The following is a 26,332-nucleotide window of genomic DNA, read 5'->3' on the forward strand; positions in this document are numbered from 1 at the left end:
ATAAATGCATGAATTGTTCTTTATTGATACATATTTGATAATTGATCTTGTTGGGGATTCAGAAAGCTTCTGAAGGCTTTTAGGTTACTGTAACCATAATTCAAGCACTTACACAGCACAATTAGCAAAGGCTCAAAACCCTCGCTTTTGTTCCCACTCAGTTTGCCAAAGTAATGTCAACAGAAATCCCGAAGCGTGTTCAGAATGCATCATGGTTTGCTTGCAAAGGAAATACCTTGTGCTCCTGATGTCATCATTGCAATCATCTCAAATTGAGGTTTGACTGAGCAGGCTCATTATCATTCTCACCATGTCCCCCCTTAGAGCAGCCTCTCCCTCCTCCTCCTGTACAGCACAAAACAAGATCCACAGGGGTGCTCAGATTAGAGGAAGGAGACACTCCTAGCACCTCCCCTGAGAAAACTTGCTGCATTACTTCCATCTAGTTTCTTCAAACTACATGCTGCTTTACAGGACCTCACACACCACCACTAAATGCAAGTGTGGATTCACCAGTACTGATTTCTTCTTCCCGTTTAGGGTTGAACAAAGACTGGGAAAAGGCAGGAATTTAATTTCACAATGTGGATAAAAACAGTGTGCCAACCTTCACAGTAAGAGTTTCCCGAGGAGAGTGACACATTTTGACATTTTGGACTGCTTTGGGTTTGGTGGTTTTTTTTTTTTGTTTTTTTTTTTTTTTTTCTTCTTCATCAGGGCAGATTTCTCCTTTTTGGTCTTACAAGGTTAGCTAACATTCAAGCAACAGATAGAAAAGAAAAACAGAAAAAGGGCATTTGAGAAAAAAAGTACAGGGAAAAATGCAGGGCACAAATTATCATAGGCACCAGGTTTAGATCCCAACCACATTTCCTGACTATTCAGAGTGTCTATGGACCTCTGGACTGATTCTGATCTGAATCTCTGAGCATGACATGCGAGAATTTGGGGATCTCTCCACTAAACCATCCCCCGCGGATGATCCCCTTCACACAAAGCCTTGATTTCCACTGTGGAAGAGAATAGGCAGGACAGGGTTAACCTCACACGGTTTTCCTTCAGGCCCCCAGAGGGGTTGGGGTTTTGTTTTCCTGGCTAAAGGAGGGGAGCTGGGGCATGTATTGTAACTGGAACTGGAGACCTTTCTGGTGTTACTAGCCTGTTTTGGGTTTGAGGGAAAGCCTGGAGAACGAGGAAGAGGAGGGAGAATACATATCTGGAAAGAAGCAAGTGCCTGGTAATTGCACAAGTGTCCTCCGTTTCCCCGAAGGCCCCTGAGAGCTTAGGAGGGCTTCGAGGGGCCTCCAGCCTTCTGCCCCCTCCCCGCAGCTTGGCCACATCTTCCAGCCCGGCTGTGCCAGGCATTGCCTTGACGCGAAGCGTCGTCCCTGTCCACAGTGCGGATCGGGGACAGAAAGGGGAGCGGGAGTCCCCTTGCTTTCGGGTACCCGATCCTGGTCCCCAGAGCCCCAGGGGGCTCGGACGATGCCCTGCCCTTCCCCTCCCCCTGCGCTGCAGAGCCTCTGGATGCTGCCGTACTCCTGCCATGTGCTGCCGCCGCCGCTACTGCTGCTCGTAGCTTAGTAGAGCGTGTCTCCGGCTGCAAACTCCGCCAAACAAGCCCGCATCCCCCTCTCGGGAAGGATACCTCGTGAGTACAGCCGGAGCCTGCCCCCTCCCTAAGCACCCCGCCACTGCCTCTTACAAAGGGACTCGCAGGCTCTCCCCACCCCCTTTTTATGCCAGCGCAGAGAGGGGCTCTGTGAATTCCCTCCAAAGCTCCAGGGTGGCTCCCTCCTCTTCCTTCTCTTCTTCCTGCTCCGGCTCTCCTGGGCGAGCCAGGCTGCTGCTGCATTGAGCCGGGGTGGTCCCCAGCCTCGCCCCTGCCTCGCCCCAGCCATGCTGCTGCGGCTCACGCCCCACGGCTGACTTTTGCTACCCCTCTAGTGCCCGGGGCTGAACTGAGGTGCGCTCATTTTTGGGGGATGGCTGAGGCTAAGGAGCTTGTGCACGTGTGGGAGGTGTCTCTGGGGGCGTGGGGGGCTGGACGACTCCCCGATCCTTGCAAGCCTGCGTTCTTTCCAGCGCGGGTCCCCCTCGGGTGGGCGCAGCAGAGGGGCCGCGCTGCAGCGGGGACCCCGCCACCCTGACATCTGCAGGTGGACGGGGCGAAACAGCTGCGGGAGCCTCCCCAGGAGCCAGCAGCACCCTGGACTCGCTGCCTACCTCGGTCTGCTCCGTTCTGCTCCTCCAGATTCTCTCCGGTCCTCAGTCCACCCCTTATACCCCTCTCTGCGCTGGGGTGCCTGCAAACCCTTCCACTCCACTCCCCTGCCCGCCCTTCCCCACCTTCTTCGATTTATTTGTGTATTTCTTTCCTTGGCAACCACCAGTTTCCCTCTGTCAAACAGCGCAGGCTCCCTATAATTTGAAATTAATTTGTTTGACTGCAGCATCGAGACAGGAAGGTTGGGAATTTATTTAATTCTTTTTACTCCCTTTGCAAAAAGGAAGCGATGAAATTTCCAATTGAGAATCCAAGAAAACAGGTGAACTGGGATCCTCAAGGTTGGTGATTCTCTATTACTATCATTACTACTGTAATAACAATTATTATTATTCCTTGTGTCTATTGACTCATAGGAGACTGTGTGACTCCAAATGGGAGGAGGCGTTGGATGTTTGTCTGCTTCCCATGAGCACAGCTCAGTCTTTCTCGCTCAGTCCTATAGCAGTGCATTAGAAAATGCTACTCAGATATGGGGTAGGGTGGCTGCATGGTTAAAACCTCTTCTAGGTGTAAGTTTTACAGTTTTATATTAGATATCTCTCTTGCCTCCCCCTCTCTCTTTTTCTTGAGTATTTTCAAGGCAAACTTAGGTGGCATGGCAGTGATGTCTGGCTCACAGCGTTGTTTGTTTTATCAGTGGCTCCTTTGTTGTTTCTAGTGATCATTGTCTCTGCTAAATGGGTGGTACAGGAGTGGACACAGATGTGAGCGCTCGTTTGGGGCTCCTCGATGGCACATGTTTGTTGGCAGGAGCAGAATGCCGCAGCAATATAACCTTTAGTGTGGACAGACCTTTAGTCTAAATGGTATAAAATGACACATTAAATAAGGAAGCCCAAAGGGACCTTTATGCTCTTTACTGTATCCTATTAACGACTGATCAGCCCAAGTGGATAGTTTGATTAACTACATAGGTACATTTGGACTCAGTCTTAGGGAATGTGTTTGTGTGATGGTGGAATGAGATTTACGCCAGTGCAGTGGTTTTCAATAGGATGATCCAAGTAGTATTTAAAAATAAACCATAGTCAAATAATCTCCTTGCCTGACATGGGGAAGAGGTTCATCTGCATCCTACAGAAGTGACTGAAAAAACTCTGTTGATAATTTGTACATTGGTGTGTCATATTTATGTGCATTGGTACAGGAGCAGAACAACTTGAAGCCATTGCTCAGGTTTGCAGCAGAACAGCCAGTTGCTGTACAGCAGAGCTTGCAGGAATTATGAAGTGATAACACAAGCTTTGATTATTCCTCTTTATTCCTCAGGTTTGGTTTTAGTGGTCAATTTGCCTGTCATACTCCATGCCCTCACATTTACAAAATGAAACATTAGAAAGGGTTTCTTGTGTTATAGAAGGAATACAGCAGAACAATCTGCTGTACACACAATTCAGGTTTAGTTTAAGCCTTAGTACATCTTTAATTAGGTGAAGGCTGAAATTGACACATCAGCCTCCTCCACCCTCATCCTCCTAATGAACACATGGATAGTAGTGCTAACTGAGATTTGATTATTTAAATAACAGTATATTCCTTAGCCTAGGGTCTAAATTCTTTGTGGTGAAAACTTGCTCTACCCAGGTGCTTTTCTAATGTGGGTCTGCCGCAGCTTAATTTAAATCCATTTTATGAATTGCAAAATGTCTTTTGATAAAAAATCTTTTTTCTTCTTTTGTTTGACAAGGCACACAGGAGGATGTATGGATGACATTCTGTGTGTAGCTCCTTTGCTTGGCAATCAGCTTTAAAGCACACGGATCCAACAGGTGGTTGGCCATAATTTTCTGATGTGACAAAACCATAGAGTACTGTAGCAGTTAAAAGACCCCAAACCCAGCAGGTTTCCTCTCCACCAATCTGAATGCTTGCTAAAAATTTCAGAATCCTACCAGTTATTTCCCCTCAGTGTACTGACTTTGTTAGGCAGACAGAAAGGATGCTGATGTATTGCTAAGGAGGAAACAAAAAAAGTTATTTTCTAATTCTCCAAGAGACTCAGAAAATAGATAATATTTTATGGAATGGAAAAAAGGCAATTTGGCAAGGAAAAGCTGTCTAAGTCCTAATCGTTTAACCAACAGAGGAACAGTGCAGAGACATTGTACTCACATAGTCCCACTGAAGAATTATGTGTGTAGAAGATAAAGTAGATCAGAGTTTGATTATTTTTGAAACAAAAATATATTTATGTAGATACAAATGTTAGCTGTGATCTACGTGAAATAACTGAAAGCTCTAAAATTAATTTGATTTACATTCACATATGTAGTCTGTTCTCTGCACATACAAGAATGATATGTTTTGTATCCTATGTGGTACCTCTGGACTGAAGGGTGGAAGTAGTTTTCTCAGATGCAAAGATCGATGTGTAGAAACCTGGTGGTGAAGGGATGCAGAGTCTTAAATATGAGAGCACAGCTCATGTCCAGTTAGTATTCACATTCTAATACCAGGCTCATTTCAGAGTGTATTTTATGATTGTGCACTGTTCTGGCTGTCAGCCAGAGAACATGCAGTTTCCATAGTTTTGTCTAGTAGGAATTGCCATAACTTGTGCTAACAGTACTTGGAATAGATCAACTGATGCTCCTGGCAAGGTAGCTGGCAGCCCAAGGATGTAAGTGAAAGCTAAGGCACCTCTAAGATTGTTTGGACCTGATTATTCCAGGCAATATTTTCTAGAAATCATACACATTTCTAAAGGCTGGGACCCTTTTTGTGGAGATATGATTGGCTTGGAATTGATGATATTGCTGGCTTGAACCCAGGTCAGAATGATAGTCATTGAAACAAATTAATGCTCAGCTCCATAATGCTGACTAAACTATAAATATTTACATAGATAAATAGATTAGGGGCTGCTGGTAACTTTCATCTGGCATAGAACTGGTATTCTCAGTTTTCATCAGCAAAGATCAATATAGCATAGAAAGACCTTGTGGAGAGAAGATGTTTAAAAGAATGAAATTAACATGAAGAACAGTCTAACAGGTAATGGGAGACTGATTTCTTAACATTAAACTGGTACAAGCAGGGCTTGGAAATGAAACAGAGATTTTATCATGTTTTGTATTATCTTCATTATTGTCTTGGGTATAAAGTGTATCTCTGTGTTAAATGTAAATGCTGAGTGTGTTTTCTAGGTAAACCAAATATTTCATAAATCTGGAAGTGTATAGGGTCCAGATTCCTACGATGAAGTTCCCATACTACATCAGGCAATCAAACTGTATGAACCCCTTAACAAACAGATCAAACTCAATCACAAAAGTAATTGAGACTTGGCCCTAACAGTCGAATGTGAAATATGCCCTAGATAGATATTGATTAAAACCCATGCAATTTATATTCAGTGAGTGAATAGGGTAAGAAATTACTAAAAAAAAACCCCAAGCAGGTACTTCAAGAATGTTTTAGGGAGCACTGGAAATGTTGGGCAGGACTAAAGGATATCATAGTACCTGGCCTTACATTTTAAAAAACAAGCTTGCTGTTTTGTGTTACTGGTAGAATCAGTACGTATGTACTCAATCAGAAAACATTTGATCTGCCAATCTCTTACTGTCACTTCTCACATTAGGTGGAATTCAGATAAAGCAGTAATAACTGAAATTAGTGAAAGACCAGATTTTCAGTTTCATACTTCATACAACCTCTCATCAATACTTTCCAAAATACAAGACTGGATTTTTAGCAGCATATGAAGACTTTAATTCACATATGTTGTTCATATCTCTCCTTTCTTGCAGTCCTCCTGCTGTTTGTTACACCCACCTGTTTTCTGTGCTTGAATTAGCTCATAATGTCTTTGCACATATATTTTTATACAGTACCTAAAACAGTGTGTCCCTCATCCTGTCTGAGACATCTGGATGTTACAGCCATATCAACTTTTTTAGTAAAAATTATCAGCCTAAAATTCATGTTTCTTTGTAGGAAAAAAAAAAAAAAAAAAAGAAAAAAAAGACCGTTTCAAATAGGCTTAGAAATTATCCCCAAGTGTGACTGTGTTTTAGGGTGAGGGTGAGATGTCTTTTTCAAGGGAAGGATGTCTTGTGATGCTCCTAGCAGGGGGCAAATAGAATTCAGTCTTGTTTGTTTCTTTGTGCCTGCAGTTTCTGCTGTCATTGCAGTGAAATTGATTGTCAGAGCCTTTTGGATATCCAGCTCAATGTTTACCTCAAATTAAAGTTTTGGAACTCTGAAGTTTTCATTCAAGTTCCTGATCCTTTCACAAATGCACTGTTTGCAGTTTGAAACTCTAAAATCACCTATTTATTACCATCCTTACCTTAGCATGGGAGTTAATGGTCTGTGGGAAATTCAAATGCTGGTTGAGAGTCTGGAGTTCCTCTTTAAATTTTGCTACTGACACTGTTTAACCTTCAGAAATCCTCTTACCCTTTCTTGTCTTCCCTTTTTCCTAGACTAGAAAACAGGAATATTAATACTTCCCTAATGCACAAGGGTGTTGTGAAATATAATTAACTTGTTTAGAGCAATCTAAAATCTGCTATTGAAAGAAGAGCTTATGCATTGCAATTAAATGCTAAAACAATTAGGAGGGAGCAAAACAGCCCGTCATCATACACAGATCACATCAATTAAGAAATAAGGTTGTCTCTGCACTTTACAACTAGAGGAAACCAGTATCACTTACACTTCTTTACAGACACTGAACAGTCACTTGAGTTTCCCATTAGAAATATCTAAACACCTTTGATATTCCCTAGCTGCTGCTTCAGAGAGGTTCAAATCTTCCATAGGTCCTTTGTCACCTTTCTCACTTCATCTGAGACATCTCAAGCAGCACTGGACACCTCTGTGTGGGACAATGAGCTGAGTCTCAAATGCTTTCATGCAGACACCAGTACTGGACCATCCCCTGATGACTGCTTGAAAATCTTCAACATCAGTACTCAGTACAAATTGAATTGATGATGCTGGTGAAGTGTTAAAAATTGTTGCAGTACCTGATTTTTTTGTCCTGTTGTTTGACAAGACCTATGCAGAAGGTAAACTTGATTAGAAAGGCATAGACGAGTAGAATAAAGGTGTTCGTTTCTGTCCTCTGTTTTCAGGAAGATAGGTAAAATGAAGTAGAATGCAACTGTGAGTTAGACAAGTCCTTCTCCACTAAGCAAGTTGGTTGTTACTAGCTGAATAGATGAAGATTGTTCTGGGAAGCTGCAATGTGTGAAAAAGTAGGTCTGATCCCTGCCAATGACCCATGGTCAGAGGCTACTGACCCTATGCTAATTGCGTCACAAAGTGGTATTGGCTACTTCCCCACCCATCTGATAAACTGGGACCCTGCTGTGCCTAGTAAGTAGGGATTGTAGAACACTGTAGAAAGTTTATTTAAATCAGATGTCTGAAGGAGGATATAAATTGGACAAACAGGAGGACACTCCTGGAAGTGCATAGTGTAGGCACAATAGCACCAAATACTGTAAGGTGGAAAATATCAAGAGTTTGGAAAACTAATATAAGAGAATGAAAAAATCAGAACTTTACTAAAGGCTATGTGGAGCCTGCAGAGACGACAGATGAGTAATGTGGGTGCCACTGTGGTAAGAGATAGAAAGATACAATTGAATTAGGAGAGAAAGAAAGACAGCAGACAGCTATTAGTTTTGTCATTGTTGCCTTTAGGATGCCCTGGTAATGGTAGAGGTAAAATGAAAGATTCAGGAAAGTAAAATTAGTAGTAAGAAAGTGGCAGAGAAAAAGACTTGACAGCAGCTTTCTTAAAATGGTGAAGGAAGACTCTAGTCAAGGGGAGAAAGATGGAGGATAGGGTATCATTAAGATGTCATCTGTTCTGTGAGGAAAAGGGAAGGAAAAAATCAAAGGCAATGGGAGTCCACAAGTCTGAGATAGGAAGAGCAATAGAATTGACATTGGTGGGAGAGGCTGGGACAGGATTATGATTTCAGTGAAGAATACCAATGCTCTTTTTTGCCGTGTATGTACAAGAGTAATCTGTTAACAGCTTTTGGACAGAAAAGTCCCTTGGTCAACTCTTGAAAAAACTGATGCTGCCTGAAGTGATGGAGTTTGCTCTTGGGGTGAAGATATATGATTCCAATTGTAATTGGGCAGGTTTTGGTTCGGCATTTGGCATTTATGTAGATTTATGTAGCTAGTGCGTGGACTATATCAGCTTCAGACAGAAGATTGCATATAGATGATGATACAGCTTAATTCTTGCCCTCTTTATTTAATCCAGGGCTAGGACTTTTACCACTCATTTCAGTGTGAGCAAAATGCAATTCTTCATTTTAAAAGAACCGTGTTGTTGCTGCAGGTTTTACTGAGTTAAGAATAAAGGGGTGCCTGGAATTACTGGGAAAACAAAGGCCCTAGGTTTTGTGCTCTAAATAGGGTAAGCACCTTGAGTGAAATGGGAAGGGAAAAATGAGGAGGTCAATATAAGAAAGGGATAAACAACACACTAGTATTCAAGGTAGACTATTAAAGAGCTCAGTGATGCAAGTTCCTAACCTTTATTTTGTAATAATCTGAGTGTAATAGCAAGGGCTGAAGCAGAGAATATGAATGCTAAACAGTTGTCTGTTTTTTATACAGAAGTTTTACATAAAAGAAGTGACATTTGGCAAAAGGCCAAATAATAACTTTTAAAATACTTTTTTCATAGGAATATCTCTGGTCTTTGTTTTCTGTAGGAGTTAAAAACAGCCTGGGACCTGGCCTTTGTCAAACAGAGGCTGCCTGTATCCCAGTTCCTGAGACACTGGTGACATTGGTTATACTTCTGTTGTCTGTAATGTAATGGGAAACATGCTCTAAGATGAACCTGCTGACTTTCATAAATGATGTGCCATGCAGTTCTCAGTGGTTACCCCAATGAGATAAAACAACAGGTGAGAACAGCATATTCCTACACCTGTATACTTCAGGGTGGTAGTACCAACCATTTTTAGTCCATGGACCACTATTATTCTCCAAGCATACTTTCTGGGCTGCTTTTCTCACAATCAAATATAAACTCAGAGTATTTAAACATAAATATATATACTTCAAAACTGAACTATATATCTCTTACCATGTTAATGAGTCACAGAATTTAGGGGCTGTTTCCTTGGTTTGGGAATGTTGAAACCAAGAATTCAGATTTCATCTTCTTATTTAATTGCTAATATAATTCTTATGCTATTAGAAATCTTACTGTTGTCGAAGTGTATCAAGTACATGTGTTATTATGTGTTATTCAGTTGTCCTAAAATATGAATATAGGAGAACATTGGTGCAATTTTGCGGTAAGGGTAGAAGTTTCAATGTGGGTATATCATGGTGTTGGAATTTGAAATAAAAGCTAGTAGGGTGATAGAATCTGTTATCAAAACCTGTATGAAGGAATAAAAAGGTGGAAGAGAATGCACAAGACTGGCTTAATTTTATTTTTCTGCTTTTAAAATGGAAGGGCAACATCCTGCTGGAAACCGGACTTGTGACAAGTCACGTGAGATACAGCATATATGAAAGGGCTGAAAACATGCTGCACTTAGGATCTGGAGTCCTGAATAGGAGTAGTAATCACTTGCAAAATCTGGGTGTGGTTCAATTTCTTTTTTGAAATCCAGACATACTTAGGCCTAGCATTTTGTGAGAGTTTGCTATTTGAAATTTTAGAAGGCATTTGAAAAAAAATAAAGACCTAACAAAGAGAGATAAAATAAATTGCTCCAGGAAATATGGATTACAAATGCGTGGGTCCAAAGTGTGACAGGGTCAAATCTGCTGACAGAAGTGCAGAAAATGCAGAATGAACAGATTGTACCTGTGGTAAGGCTGAAAATGCTGTGAAAAGAAAATATATGTGTGGACATAAAGATGAGTTTGGCTGCCTCCGACTAGAATTCACTGTTTTCAAGCACATGATGCTATTTCTGACTTTTAGAAGTAGGCATGTATCATAGTTCGTATTTTAAAAATCCCGGAACTATCTTTGTGTTCTCTATTGGTGCCTCAGGCATGTATCAAGGTCTTCCTCTGTGAGCAAAACTAAATCATATTATAACTTATTTGTGGACATATTACAAAATATTTTTATCTCATGAATTAACTATCTGTCATAGATGACGATCTGTTTATTTGACTAGTCTTTCATTGGAGAAACACGCTTAATTTTTCTTCCATTTGTTCCTCTATTTTGTCCCCAAGTGGATGCATTTAATAGATCTTTAAATTGCTTCAGTTCTTTTTCTGGTAATCTGTGTATTATGCATGACTGTGTGACACTTTTTTTTGCCAAAGACAATAGACTGTTTTGCTAGCAGGGAATGTTGAAAGACAACACCCTAAAGAATCTTCTTAGAAAGTAACACAAGTTATTATGGTATCACTATCCTAGAGGATCATCACAGTGCTTTAAGCACCAGGCTTTGAGTACCTAGGTTTGTTAGGGCCATATGTGCGTATCTCAGCAGGACTGACTCATCCTTTCTTCCCTAGGAAGAAAAAACAACATGCCACTGACTTTACTGGATGAGGATTTTGGATTTTGGCACCGTACACTTGTGCCACTGGGTTTTTGAAGATTCAGTGATATGTTGTTGAAGGGTGTTTGGATTATTATTATTACTATTTGATACTGTAATATAATAACATTAGCATGATTTGAAAACAGGAAATACATACTGGCAGCTTGTCCAGGGCTTTTAGCCTCTCAAATTTCAGCTTTTCATCTTAGAGAAACAAAAGACAGTCATTAGCTACTGTGTGTGAAAGACCTCATTGATGAAAGAATTATGAAAGAAATGGTACTGCAGAAGCTCCCAGATGAAATGCAGGAAAAAGCAGGAACATGTGAAAGATGTTCTTCTAGGTTAACCCAGATCCATCACTGATTACTCAAATGTTAACATTGCTAAGTTTGGATTGCACAAGAAAGCATTGGGCAGACGCCTTGAGTAATAGTAATCATGACAACTGCAGAAACAACACCAGTCACCTCTTCATGATCCCGCAGCCTAATTTGTCGTCATAGGAAATAAGAGTCTGTTTATTGGATTACAATGATATACTGACATGTAACTTTGTGACCTCAATTTCTCACTGCTACCTGACATTTTTTGTTGATTCGGTTTTCTAAAAATAGGCATCTGCTGACATTTAAGCGGCTTTAAGGTAGCTGAGATATTTGTATAGGTAGGTATATGTGATAATAGACCTAAGGGAGACTTCTGCACTTCTGGAGCACAGCTTAAGGCCAGTTAGATTATCCCATAACTTCTCACTTGGTAGTAGGATGGGCAACTGAATTACACCATTTGAGTGTGACTTAGTTGGAGAATAAAATAGCTAAATATAAGTAAGTATCTGAAATTCTAGGGAATTTTAAGTTTCTAAGGATCATCTATGGTTAAGGGAGCTATAGCCAAATGCAGTTATTGGAGCCAGGAGAAATTTTCAGTAAAAGTCTGTTTGGGGTCAGCAGACTCTTTCTAGGGTGCACTGGTTGATTTGACCACACCTGTATCAACAGATTAATGGGATGTATTCCAAGTTACAGCCAAGAAAAGAAATGAGACAATGGTTGTTTCTGCTGACTTACACACAGGAAGTGTGAAATAAAAATGTGTATATTATAAAGAATTTAGAACAAGAGAATATAAAAATGCCTATGCTGAAAAAATACTTTTCAAACAGCAACTTTCTCTTCTTTGTGAATTTTTTTTCTGCACAGATTAATTTGTCCTACCTGTCTTATATATTCATGCTGTTTCAGAATAGGGTTTTAAAGTATTAGGAGGCTTTTATTCACTTTAGGAGTGTTAATGTGTATAAGAACTTAACAAAATAGATTGGATCCTCAGATTATGCAAATAGTATAGCTTCAGTGAACTAAAAAAGAGCCCAAGCAATGTGCTTTTTACAAGTTTTCTTGACCATTGCCACATGGAAAAATTCACTTTTATCGCTGTGGCACAGAAAATTTGAGAAATTATCTCTTAATTGAAATGGTAAATCACTAATGAGATTTGCTTAAATTCAAAGTACTTTTCTATAGATCCTAATCAGTAGTGAGATTGGGGGAGACACCACTAGCCTGATGTCCAGTCAGTGGTGCTGATAAAGTCCCCTTCTCATGACTGAGATGATCCAGAAGTTCCTTCTCTCCACTGTAAGGCTGTACCTCTGGCGAACAGCCAGCATCAATCATATGTCAAATGTAGATTAGATAGCTTCCTTCTAGGAAGGCCAACATGGCCTTTGCTTTGTTGTCTCTTCCACTTGATTGTTTTACCACTAGGTTTCTTTCAATAAGAATGTCCATCCCTTTGTACAGAGGCCTTCTTATGCTGAAGTCCAAGGCTTAGGTTTCCTTGACTATTTGGTCTGACCATGAGACCACTGCCTGAATTTCTTTTCTGAATCTGTGAGATAGGATATTTGGAAGTTCCCAGCAAAACCCCTGACCCTACATCATCCTGTGAGTACTTTGAAGTGGAACACATTGAAAACACGTGGTGGGAGATTCAGACTCTTTCTAAATATTGCTGGAATCCTGGGACACTTCCTATTGAGGAAAACTAAACAAGTTGTTTCATACAAAGCACATAATGATGCAATGAAAAATTTTGGTTTAGTCTGTAAAAAGATGATTATGGATAAATAGCAGCATCACTGTTAAACCTGTCTGCTGTTCACTGAAGAGTGAAATCTGCAGAGAGCCAGAGAGCAGCTGTTTATTCCTTGGTGCTTGTACCATACTGACAAAAAAATCAGTTTTTCTATATGTTACTTAACGAAGAAAAACAATGCTATGTTAATTTTTTCTGATAGGAGCTCTTTTTCATCTCTACACCTCAAGATCTTGAGCCAAAAGCACTTGCTTCCTATTTTGCAGAGCAGAGACCTGCATTAACTAGAACTCTCAATTTTAGCAGGAGCAAGAATTACCAATCTATTGCTAGGGAAACAAGTTTTCTCATGATCTATTGGTTTTAGTCTTATTTCAGGAAGAGAAAGGTGAGAATTTTTCCCGGGTTTCTCCGTATTCAGTTCCTCTATAAATAGCCTCATAAAGCTGATGTTAGCTCTGCTGCCAATGAGTGCATTGGAACAAACACAGTCACCAATCTTGAAGCAGGAGGGTTCCATATTTGGGACTTGCCCCTGTCAATCACTTCTAATCTCCCCTCAGTACTTCCTGCTCCTCATTGTATTGCTCTTCTGCTCAATTTTTCATTCTCCTGAAGTTCATTGATGAGCCCTGTCACACATGAACATGGGCTCAGGTATCGGGGCTATGGGAAGGGCAGTGATGAGAAGAGGAACTGAGCAGGGAGTTGGAGGGGTGTTGCCTCCAGTGCTGCCAGCACAGTTGGAAAGAAGTGAGGGACAAGAGCAGATGGATGGATTTGGAGGAGGGCACGGTGGAAGAGAGGTCAGGAGAGAGAGAAGGCAAAGCCAGGGAAACAAAATCCAAACTGCCCTCAGCAGTGAGTGTACAATCTCACTCCAGCACAAGACAAACCTCTATCAAGTATTCGTCTGGACTTGGCAGCTCTGTAAGTAGTGCTACAAATGGTGTCAGCAGTAGTGCATCTTCATGTGAATGCCAGTGTTAGCTAGGAACCTCTCTGAGGATTGCTGTCCTGAAGCCAAACTAGAAAAACACCCCTGATGCTTTCAGCTGTTCCTGGAGTTCATGTCCTGCCTTAGCACATCCATTCTTTTGATCAGTGAGCTGTCACGTATGCATTAGAATAGCGCAGTGCCTGGGAGAGGGAGGAGGGAGGAGAAAGTATCCCAGCATCCCATGACCACGACTTTTGCAGAGTTTTTTTTTTCTTTAATGTCAGTGGATAAGTCCTGGTCAGGAGATACCTGCTCAAATCAGCCTTGGGCTTACTGTTGTTTCCCTGACATTTGCATAGCCTCAGGAGCAGGAGCTCTAAAGCTGTGTCTGCAAGAGAGTAACTCTTGAGGAGCCCATTCTAAGTTCATGAGCACACTCAGACTGCTGCTCTGACAGGGGAGAGGCTGGGTCAAAATCTGGAAGTGCTTGTAAATAATCATTTACAAGCAGTTTACATGTGGTTATCATATTTTTCCCTTATAACCAACAAAAGAGAGGAATCTGATTTATGGCTGTCTATAATTTTATAACAGATATAATGGCATTCTGTAATGTGTAGTGGAAAAGAGTATGTCCCCTAAAAGAACTTGAAAATTTGCTAATACATTGATGAAAAATTGTTGTACCTTTTTGATGCACATATGTCGAAGAGTTTGTTTAAACAAATTAAACAATGAAATTATTCTTGAATTTGATTAATTTGCTAAGTTCTCTATGGCAGTGTTTACATGAGGCAAATTGTGAACTCATACATTGTTGCTTTTTCTTAGTGTCACAGGGTTTTATCTATTGGTTGTGAAATGTTATGAGATTTGGCACAACTGATACAAAAAGGAATGTTGAGGTGTGATTGATTGTCTTACAGTGAAAGGGAGGAAAAATATTTCAAGAGCATTTTCCTGCTAGGAGTTGAGACTAGATTGTAAAGATGAATGATTTTTTTTTTTTTAATATAACTTTAAAATTTCATTAGTTTTTTGGGGTTTTTTTAGATTCTGTATGTTGTTCTGTATAACAGCATTAGGCTATTTTTCTCTATTGCCCTTCGCTTGCAGCTTTTCTTCTTGGATTCACAGGAATGTGCAGGACATGGATAACACTGACAATTTCTGGCAGGTGATTTTATGCCCGGTTCTTAGATACTTCCAGTAAAGGACATTTCAATATATTGATGGCTGTTCCCATGCTTAGCTCTCCTTGTAGCTAGACTTTTTCCTAATATTTATTCCCCTACTACCTTGGTACAGATGAATCCATTATTTCCTGAGCTGTTCTTAAGAGATCTAGGAAAGAATTCATCATCAACTAAAAAACTCTCTTTAGTTACTCAGTGTCTTATTGTCATATGTGAGATTACACATCATCTTTTTACATATAATCTAAACAGCATTTTCATTTATATTAGCAAGTACTTTGGAAGCTGCAATGGAAATTGATGTGAAAAGGAAGTTGAAAGGATGACTCTGTTGACTATTAATAAGGACATATACAAAAACTAATTTAGGAACAAACTTATTGGCATAGTGAGATTTTCTGGGTTTATATGGTTAAGGGCCCTTAGATTTTAGCCCTTCAGACTTCTTATTTTCCTAGGCCATCACTGTGAGTTTTCCCCTTCCCTGCTTTGAAAGCTCCTGTGAGATGCTTGAACTGCCATTCTTCAGTGCTTTAAAACATTCACAATTAGAAATGGCAGAATGTCTTTCAGAAATAGAATAAGCATGAAAATGGTACTCAGACTCTCCTCTCTCACTACACTTTTTTGAATAAAATTAAATTTGCTGATACATACATTTTTCTATCTCTTTAGGGACAGTAGGTTCAGAATTGCTAAATTATAGAATAGCAGAGAATTTTACAACAGCCTCACAAAGAAGACAGACATAGCATAGCTCAGGGGAATGATAATTGCATAGACTTTTTAATCTTTTGAATGCTTGATAAACTGATTACTACTAGATTAATAAGTAATCCAACCTGTCAGGTCTACTCAGCACCCAATTTCAAGCCATTTAGCATCTACAAGAAGATTGAGGTTTTCTTATGCTTTTTTAGAATTGTCAGAGACATCACGTTGCATTGTTACTTCATTGGTTGTGTATGCATGCACTTCCTGCCAGCATGAAACATTTAATCAATTTGACATTTAGCTTTATGCAAAAATGTATGCTTCTGGCATCTTTTTCTAAAATGTGTGTAGAAAGTGAGTGATATAAAATACTTATGTTTGAGAAGGGAAAATTAGAATGAAACGTAATAAAAAGTGAAAAATTCAAATCCACTCAAAAAGACAAATGAATGTTTTTGTTCCAAATTGACCCAGCTCCAGTAGACAGTGACAAAAATGCATTATTGTTGGAAGGATGTTTGCTGTCTCTGTAGCTAACTCCTGTTTCATCATTGTAGTTTAAATCCTGATCTATACATTGATATTCTTAGCGTTTGGACTGTTGGCTTTTTCACCAAATCCATATGCAAGTAATTGGTGAGACTCAGAGGAAAAGCATTGCTGAACAATACAGTCTGAGTTGTGTCCTCATCTTTATTGCACCCATGCAAACTCTCTGTGGTGAGTTGACCTTGACAGGCTACCAGATGCTCACCTAGCAACTTTCATTCCTCCTCCTCAACAGGAGAGGGGGAGAAAATAACACTGGAAAAGTTTATGGGTTGAGATAAAGCCAGGGAGACCAGTTAGAGATTGCCATCATAGGGAAATGAGACTTGACTTGGGGAAAATTTATTTGATTTATAGCTAATTAAAATAGATTTGGGTGGTAAGAAATAAAGACAAAGGCTAAAATACCCTCCCCTGCTTTACTTTTTCCTAGCAACTTTATTGGTTCATTCCTGACTCTTCTTCCTCCCCACCTCACACAGTGCAAGGGGTATTGGGAATAAGGGTATTTGGTGGATCTAGCTCCTCTAGACTGCACCTTTCTCCTTATAATTTTTCCTTGCTCCTGCATGAGTCCATGCCATGGGCTGTAGTCCTTTAGGATAAACCTCCTCCAGCATGGTCTCTCCACAGGTAGCAGAACTTCAGGAAATACCAACCTGCCCTGGATTGGGATCCTCCACATGCTGCAGTGTGAATATCTGCTCTGGTGTGATCCTCTCCATGAACTCCAGGGAAATACCAAATCCATCATGATCTCTTCCAAAACTCACAGGCTGCATGGGAATATCTCCTTACATCTCCTGGAGTGCATCTTTCTCCTTCACGGACCTTGGTGCTTTTAGGATCCTTTCTCACACTTTTTTCCTCATTCTTCAAAGTCTGCACAATATTTTCCTTTTCTAAAGTGTGCTGCCACCTTCCCTGATGGGCTCAGCTGTGTCCTGTTGTGGGTCTGTTGGAATCAGCAGGAACTGGCTATGTCTAGAAAGGGGCAGCCCCAGACGTTCCACAGAGACAACCACTGTAGCCACCCTGCTCCCATCACCTTGCCACCTAAGTGAAATACACTGTCATGCACACCAGAGCCAGGTACTTATTTCTGTCAGGCACTTGCTGCACACGTAAATGGGAGCAGTATATATTCTGGGAGTACGAACAGTAGAAACTGGAGAAGTTTCCCTCAAGATTTGTTCTTTGGAAAAACTGGTTTCAGATAGGAGTGATATTGTCCTTCAGTGGAAGGTAAAATTCATTCTAATTACTTACGGCATAACTAAGTTCTTGTCTGACACTAAAGAAGCTCTTTGCGAAGAGACAAGAGGCTTAGGTTCTCCTTGGTTCTGATGATTTGCAGTACCGCCAGCACCACCACTATGTGAAGACTCTCATAATTGGAAAGCTCTTTCTAAACAGACACCTTTACTCAGACCATACTGATTTCTTAATTTCTACCATGTTCCAATTAAGGCTGTTTAAGATTTTATTTTTGCCTAAACTATAGTTTTCAAATGAAAAAGAATGAAAAACTTTATAAAATAGTGCCTTTTTGTTTTCTCATAACAACTGTGTTCCAGATCAATTAAGTAGCTGGGGGGTATTCCAAGAGCTATTAATTAGTATGGTTCAATTATAACTGATGCAGTGGAATTATGTAGATTTTTTTTTGAAGCTTACTGAGAATCATTACTTTGAGCACTAGATGGGAATATATGACAAATCGTCCAGAAATTGCAGAACCCTTTTGGTATAACATACTTCCCAAAGCTGATGCAAGGGATGGTAAAACAATGGTCAGATATAATTCCCTCTGATACATATTACTGACACTTCTCTCCCCACCAACAGAGACAACTCAGTATTAGGAATTTTTACTCTATTTCACTAACATTACTCTGTAAGAGGAAGCAATCAGTGCCCTTATTCCTCATGCACATTCGTAACCTAACATACTCCTCCCTTCTCACCACCCCACTCAGGGAAAGGAGCAATTGGGAGGAATCAATTCTACTTTTTTCTAACAACATTCTAACACTCATTCAATCTATTTTGTTTAATGTGTATTGCCCTTTCTGCCTTTACCTGTGTCTCATACTCCATGGAATGCCTTGCTGCTGATGACTGCATTTGCAGCAGACAGCTGAGATGTTGCTGAAGTCAGCAGCACTAATGCTGCATTAGAGAATCCCCTTCAGGGAAAACTCCGTTAGATTTAACCCAGGGGGTGCTGCTGCAGTGAAAAGCTCTATGCTCAGAGACACTCCATGTTTTCCTAACAAACAATATGTCAAGCTTTGCTTTCATGAACAGTAAATGCAATAGTGATGCTTCTCACTTCAGTGGCAGTTCTCAGCAAAACGCCATAGAAACAGTAGGGTGAAACTCCCCTTGTGCGGCAAGCTTGTGATGATTTTCACTGCGCAATTTGTGTGCCTTGGGGATAGACAGAAGGACCAGGGCCAAACTGGTGTAAAACATGTCAGCACTGATAACAGTTTTCTTGATCCATGACTGTATGTATCCCGTGGTCCCCAGGCAGCAATTCTTATTATTCTTATTCCTCAATCCAGAACAACTACCACAGGGATACTAGTGTTCTGCCCCATATGTAATCATAGCCTGCAGGCAGGATTTTTCTCCCATTTCTTGATCACAGCTGTAGTGTCACCTGCTAATTAGCCCACATCATGCAAAGATGCTGCACAAACACAAAGGCAAACATGACCATCATCCACTGGGATTTTTGTTCTAAAAGCCAGACTTTCTAAACCAGCATCAGATTTTTGAATGCCCAGTTATAAAAATTCAGCATTCATTGTGCTGGTTAAATGGATGCTCTCTACAAAACCTGTTAAAAACCACAACAGAAAGAGATGAATGGGGAGTGAGGGGGAGTGGAATAACAAGCAAATCAGGTAATGGAAGTGATTTGTCATATCCTCAAAACACAAAATTTTGATGGTTTAATGATTTTTTGGTAACACATGGACAGAAATTTCAGTGTTTCATTACTTTCACCTGCTTCCTGCTAGACCATGCAATTCCCTTCATTTGTAGAATCGCATGCATTTTCTGTTTGTGACATATTCTTGAGAAGTTCATATAGGTGATAGCTTAATACACTCATTGCCTCCACTATTTCCCTAATGTACTTCTTATACTTGCTATTACTTCCAGGCACAGTCCTGCTATCCTAGCTCCAGGAGACCTTATCTGAAAGGAAAGAACCTGGGGAGTCTGTGGGAAAGATTTGAGATTGGAAGCAAATGCTAGATACCCACATCCCCCAGGAATTTCTGTTGGAGATGAGTAAGAGCCTTGGAGTGAAAGATTAATATGTTATCCACTGGTGGGCTGCCCATTTCCCTGCCTTTCTACATTGTTCAGTCAGGAAGCTTTTTAATGTTAAATTCAGTGTGTGGCTATTTCAGAAGAACGACTGGCAGGGGGAAAAAAACCCTGTCCAGTTAAATTGAAATAAATGATTTTAAAATAATTAAGGCCAGTGAAGTATTTTCATCCCCCAGTCCTTTATGATCCATTCTAAAGAAGGTGGACCCACCTACTGTTTAGTGATCAGTTCAGGGAAGATGTAGTGGAGTTTGTTAACACCTCACAGACATTTCCGAGCTTTGTTGTGTGAGAGTTCAGTCCTGCAGCTTCACAGGACACTACACTTGACAAAAGAATTGTATTTATATATTAGTTCAAGAAGGAATGCTGGCTTATTAAGTAGTACTACAGGAAGAATGTCAAAGTGCCAATAACCCAATGTAGGATCTTGTAAAAGCTGTAGGGAAGACTATTTGCTCCTGCATTTTCTCAGTGAAACTGGACTACATGATGAGATTACTTTATAATTCTAACTAAATTTCTAGTTTAATAAAAACATAAGAAAGGCTTCATGGGAAATTTTGAATGTTCAACTATGAACACGTCTGAAGAATGCATAAATTCCTTTCTTTAAAGAAACCTCCTGTTGTATTATGATGATCTGGAGAAAAAATATTGGTACGTACCTTTAGACACACATCAACAAACCTTTTTACTTGAGCTGAAGTATTTTGTTTCCTTCCTTTGATGGCACCACTAAAATGGGAGATGAAATGTCCCATTTCATTTTTGATCAACTCATGTTTCAAACTTAAAGCCTGTTGCTGAGTTTATTATGAATGTGTAAGTGCATATGGCCTCCATGTAATTCTGTGTTGAATCCTGTGAAAGCAGCATTTTTATTAGATGTATCTATTATTCTCTCATTAAAATGTACATATATTGCTGTGTGCCTGTGTAACATAGGAATGTGGAAGAAAATGAAGTACTAAATAAGATACTATTAAACTTGACTTACATTTTTTTTCACAGTAGAAATTGTGACAGCACTAACACAGAGAAGGACATGTTTATTAAAAAAAAAAAAAAAAATTATTTGGTTTAAACCATTTAAGAAATTCTCCTCCAAAACCAGGTTTCTTTGTATCTGATATGTTCTTAGCATATTGAGTAAGATAGTTTTCAGGATACAGGTCACAGGGCAAAGTCATGTTTTGATGTTTTCGTAGTCAAAGGTCAGTTGAACCCAGGCTGTCACTGAAGACTGAGGTAAAAAAGTTGTTGAGTACTCTAGCCTTCTCCTCATCTGTTGTTAGCAGTTTACCAATGTTGTTTATCAGGGGCCTTTGACTTCCCTTTTCTGGTTAACATACCAGTTATTATTGGTGTGCCTTGTGAGGTTCAGTTTCATCTTTGCCTTAGCCTTCCTTACCCCATCCTTTCATCTCTCTACTCTTCCCAGGTTACATGTCCTTGTCTCCACTATCTGTCCATTTGTCTCCTTACCTTTAATTCAACCAGCAGTTCCCTACTCAGCCTCAGTTATACCAGTCTCTTGCCTTCCTTGTCCGATTTCTTGCCCCTGGGAATTGCCAGGCTGCCTTCCTAGAGGAACACCCCGTTATTTTTTTCAGATATTTCCCTATTGTTTCCCTGGGGCTTCTGCTAGGACTCTCTGACTCATCTCCCTAAGACTGCAGACATGGCCCAGCGTGGCTAGCACAGTTCAGAGTCACTGCAAAGAACCCTCCCTAGCACCTTGTCCCTCTATCTGTCTATTTTGATATCTTCTCACTTTTGCCAGGGACAAGCCTCATATTGCCCCTCTACCCCCTCGCATCTACTTCAAAGCCCTGCCACTGAGTCCCACTAGTTTCTGAGCAAAGACTCTCTTCCACCGCTGAGAGAGGTGAATCCCATCTGATGCCAGCATGCCTGAGGCTGTGTAGGACCATTCCATTGTCACAACCCCCAGCATTTTGATGATGACACCAGCCGTGGAGCCGTAAACTCAGTTTGTCCATTTCTTCCCATGTTGTTGCCTTCAACTGTAACCAGAGAGGAGACTATAACCCACACCCCAGGTTCCCTTAGCAAACATCTGAAGGCCCTGAAGTCCTTTTTGATCGCCCCTGGACTATGTGCTGCTGTTTCCTCGTCCCCTTACGTGGCAGATGGGAAGGGGCAGCACTCTGAGGGCCATGGCAGGCTGGGAAGTGTCCTGGTGATGTCCGTGACCAGGCCCCAGCAGGCAGCACACCCTGCTAGGGGCTAGGCCTGGTCAGCTCGTCGGGCCCCCTGCTCTCCATGGGAGGGAATTGCCTACAACTTAAACCAATTAAGTTTTACCCCATCATCTTGATGATGAGTGAGAGTTTTGCTTCCTTAATTCTCATTAACATTAACAGAAATATGAGGTATTTAAGCTCTTCACATGTCAGTGGGAGCCCTGGTGGTGATGTTCACCTCTACAAGTGCAGGAAATGTGGTGATCTCAGATATGAACAACTGTACAGATCCTAACATTGCAATTTCACTCGTACCATTAATATCTTCAGTTGTTTAATTTAAAAGGTTATCCGAAAAATCAGGAATTTACCTTTCTTTGCCCTCTTTGGCATCCTTTTACTGGGATAAGGCCTGTTTTGAAACACCAGAGTGTTCCTTTGAGGGTTCCTGTACCTATGAGGTTAGCTGTCAGCTAATATAGTGCATGAATGTGATTGGATATCTATCATTGCTTTCACTGAGGCTGATTAAGTCTTCGTTGATACAATTTAACAAACATATGGATGAGGCTTTGTTTGGGGAAAAGCCTGTTCTGACAGCAGCTTGTTTTGAACAAACATGTACAAATGAAGTAGGGATTGTTCTGCGTTTATTGTAAACATATCCTCTTCTCTTTTACTCCAAGTTTATCCTAAACTATGGTCTAAACTGTCTCTACAAATGGAAGAATTTGTGAAGTTCTTTATTTTTTAAGCTGTGCACCTCTGCACATTGTTGAATTGCAAAGGTAGTTCATCTTTTGATTTTAGTAAAACTACTTGTTAAACTTCTGGAATTTCATGTAGCTCTTATTTTCAGAAATGGACACTCCCAGGACAATTGTAGAAAAGTAAGCACTACTTTCACTTTTTGCAGTTGATGAAACCATGGTTTAAGGGCAAATGGCAGCACTTTTGTGAGAGTACAGGTTCACAGAGACAGTGCTCCAATTAGAAATCAGTATTTCTTACTTCTTACCATGTGCTTAAGTCACTAACCCCACTGTTTTGTAAAGAGTGGGATAGCTCCTTGATGGAGTATCTACACTGTTCTCCCAATACCTAACTCCTGCTTAAAATGTCTGCAGTATTGACTGCAGTTGTGCCTTGTGCACTGGCTTTGTAAGAAGTCCATTTCTGTTACACATCATTTGCTTAATAGCTGCTTTACTACAGTCTTCCTGTGACTTTATTTACATAATATAAAATACTTTAGGATCAACAGTTCTACATTCACTTAGGATAGCTATTAGTAATAGCAGAAAATGAAAAACTGAGACAGTTCTCTTCTTTTTAGAGATAAGCAAGCTGAGCACAGTAATCCACTGAGCTGTTTAAGTGACAAAATATTTATAAGAACATTTTATGTTCTCTACTGTGAATGTCCCATCTTGTTCTTAAATCAGTACAACACATTTTTCTTTGAAAACAGAATCAAACAGGCAATGATTTTACTGTAAAGCTGTTACTAACTCTTTACCAGAAACATTATTTGAATAAGAAAAAAACATTTATACTAGCAGACAGGAAAAGAAAACTCACAAATGCTGTTTTAATGATACCAGCTCTTGACTTCCATCTTCTTGACTTATTTGTGTCATATCAAAGGCAGGCATTGTTTTCCACTGAGAGGCTCACTCAGTCTACACTAGACTATGCCAGTTGTGGTAAGGTGGATACCACTTTCAAAAAATTATAACATCCTGTCACATGAATTCTTACTCTTCTTACCATGTGAGCCTTGGATCCTGATGCTGAGTAATTTGAAGTGTGAAAAGTCAGCCCCCAAGTTTACAGATTTTGTGTTGGTTTACAGTATTCACAGTAGTTAATGGGCTCTAACTAATTCAAATTGTATGATTTCTATGGAATCTATGGAAGCTATGTTACAGTGGGTTACATCATCTGAGCCATTTCTGTGAGTACTCAAATTTAGTTCAGTAAGGCGATGTTGTGACTCAGGTTTAAAGTACTTGCCTATAGAGAAAGGGAAGTTCTAACTTCTTCATACAACCTCAATGTTTTATGTTTCTTCTGCATACTGTTCTGGTGGTTCCTGCTGAATTTCACTGTATTTATTACAATAATACTGTCAGGAAACTGAAATATACTGATATCTTACAAAAAGTGTGACTTCTTTCTAATACTGTCACTCTTCTTCTTATTGTCACACAAAGTTCTTAATAGTTACATGAAATATTTGGAGGTAAGAGAAAATGTCCTTTTGAGTTTGATGTCACCCCATCATGGTTAATAAGTATTAGGAACCACAAAGGTCTTTTAATGGTCAAACTGAATAGCTTTGCCACATGGGGTTGCAAACAAAAAAAATAGGAATCAACCACGAAGGCTTTGGCTCTGCTCCTGGATCCTTTCTAATTTATTTGGAATCTGGAACTTCTAAATCATATATGAAGCAAAATATTAACTTTAAGTGTAAAGCAACTACAGATTTCTGTAGTTTATTGATTATCAGGTAAGCTGGGAGCTCTATCCTCCATGCAATACTTCAGAGTTGTATTGCTTGTAGGAAAACATGACTGCAGTAAACACCTGAGTTCTTAAATTATTCAGTATCATTAAATGGTTTCTGTTGGGAAAGAGTTGTGGCCCTCTTCAGACTCAAGGTATAATGATGTTGTATTTTTAAATTTTAGAGAATGGGGTTATAATTCCACTCTGATGGGATGTTAAAATATTTCTGCTTTAATTTCTAAGCAAAACAGCAAGGACACATTGTGAATAAGTTCAGAGAATGCAGCTAAAGTAGCTCTATTTTAACTGTAATCTGATTTAGGTCTTATATACAAAAAACATTAATCTGTTTCAAAGAAATTACAGGCCAGTGGCAGTTGCACCATGGTAAGACTACACAGGAATTTTTTTTAAAATGAATCCAGCATCTTCAAATCCTATCAAATTCTCCATGGTACAATTATGGCAGTGGATGTTGATGAACTTGATCTCATCTTTCCATTGCTAACACTAGCAACAGAGAGTGGGGAAGTCTGATGATGGGACACCTGAATTATTTGGAGGTGACTCAGCTTTGATTTACATGCCTTGGTAGCTTGACACAGTGGTCAGGCTATTAAGTCCAACTGGAGGTCGGGACTTGTTAGCTCTGATGTATTGTAAAGGTCATCTGGGCTACAGAGTGTCTCAGTCCCAAGGTGAGAGGTCCACAGTTGTACTTGGTGTGCAAATTTGACCTCAGACATCTTGTATATGCTGGCTGACACATGATTTATGATAAACTTTGTGAAGCTTACAGGCTATAAGGACGTTTTCATGAGTGATGGTTTTGTGAATCCAGGTAAATAGTATGGGCCAGTTTATGTTAGCGAGCCAAATAGCACTGTGGTTTGCAAAGCATTTTCTGTTTCTGTCAATACCATGTCAGGCATGATCAGTGTTCATTAACAGTTCAATTTCTTAGCACTATTAATACTATTAGTATTATGATTTAAGGATGTAAATCACTGCCAGGGTCCTTCATCAAACACCACTATGTGTGATTTAGCTGGTCAGAATTTTCATGTTCATTTTGCATAAATGGTTTTGTGCATATTTCTGAACTTTTTGCACATGTAACTGGCATGTCCAGTTCTAGAGGTAAGGGGTGAAGTTCTAGAGGTAATGGGCAAAACAAACCCTTGTGTATGGATGGACAAAGCAGACATGGACCCTTCCAGATGAGAAGAACCATATCTGTGTGTGAAGAACCTGATTTATGTAAATGCTTGAAAATGTTATTTAGGAAAGTTTTAATGAAAATCAAGTCATACCCTAAGAGATTTGATTTTGAATAAGTTTTTTTGCTTTGTGTTTCAGTGGCTGTTCCCTCACCAGTGCCGGCTTGTGAGCCTGAGCCCGAGCCCAAAACTAACGGACATTACCCACCTCCACAATTCTCCGTTTCCTCCCGAACCACTCTTGTTGCTGCCATGGAAGCCCCCTCTCAAGGCCGGCAGAAAGTCATGGATTGGAGAGCAGTGATGGCCATCTTTATTGTGGTGGTAGTTTACCTAGTGGCTGGAGGACTTGTCTTCCGTGCCCTGGAGCAGCCCTTTGAAAGCAGGCAGAAGAACACAATCGCGACAGAGAAGGCTGACTTCCTTCGGGAGCACGTTTGTGTAACTGAGCTAGAGCTGGAGAAATTGATTCAGGTAGGCCATGTGAAGAAGATGGTACTTCTTGGAAGTTAGGAGAAACAGCTCAGTGGCCAGGAGAAATAGCTTTATTGACCAGCTGAGTTGTTGGGGAACAAAATTGTTCACAGAGGCCTTGGAATGGGCAAAATGGAGCATAGGCTCTTTCCCAGTCATTTTACAGTCCGAGAAGCAGAAACTATGCCTCCAGAATATTGTAAATGTAGAATCATAGAATAAGCTTGAGTTGGAAGGGACCCATCAGGATCATTGAGTCAA

General features: G+C 40.2%; 1 protein-coding gene across 3 annotated transcripts in view; it reads left to right on the forward strand.

Moving 5' to 3' along the window:
- The first annotated feature begins 1,568 nt into the window (after positions 1 to 1,568).
- KCNK10 (potassium two pore domain channel subfamily K member 10) overlaps positions 1,569 to 26,332 on the forward strand; it is a 57,953-nt gene continuing 33,189 nt past the window's right edge. The window contains exons 1-3 of one of the 3 annotated variants that reach the window (XM_058421036.1): positions 1,569 to 1,651; positions 2,511 to 2,568; positions 25,737 to 26,071. In XM_058421036.1, coding sequence (XP_058277019.1) covers positions 2,517 to 2,568; positions 25,737 to 26,071 — 387 coding nt within the window. In that variant the 5' untranslated portion in view covers positions 1,569 to 1,651; positions 2,511 to 2,516. Of the gene's footprint in view, positions 1,652 to 1,857; positions 1,967 to 2,510; positions 2,569 to 25,736; positions 26,072 to 26,332 lie in introns of those variants that run through there. The other 2 variants (XM_040067532.1, XM_040067533.1) reach the window with 2 other exon arrangements.

The sequence above is a fragment of the Hirundo rustica genome, chromosome 6 (assembly GCF_015227805.2).
Source record: "Hirundo rustica isolate bHirRus1 chromosome 6, bHirRus1.pri.v3, whole genome shotgun sequence".
NCBI classification, from domain to species: domain Eukaryota; kingdom Metazoa; phylum Chordata; class Aves; order Passeriformes; family Hirundinidae; genus Hirundo; species Hirundo rustica.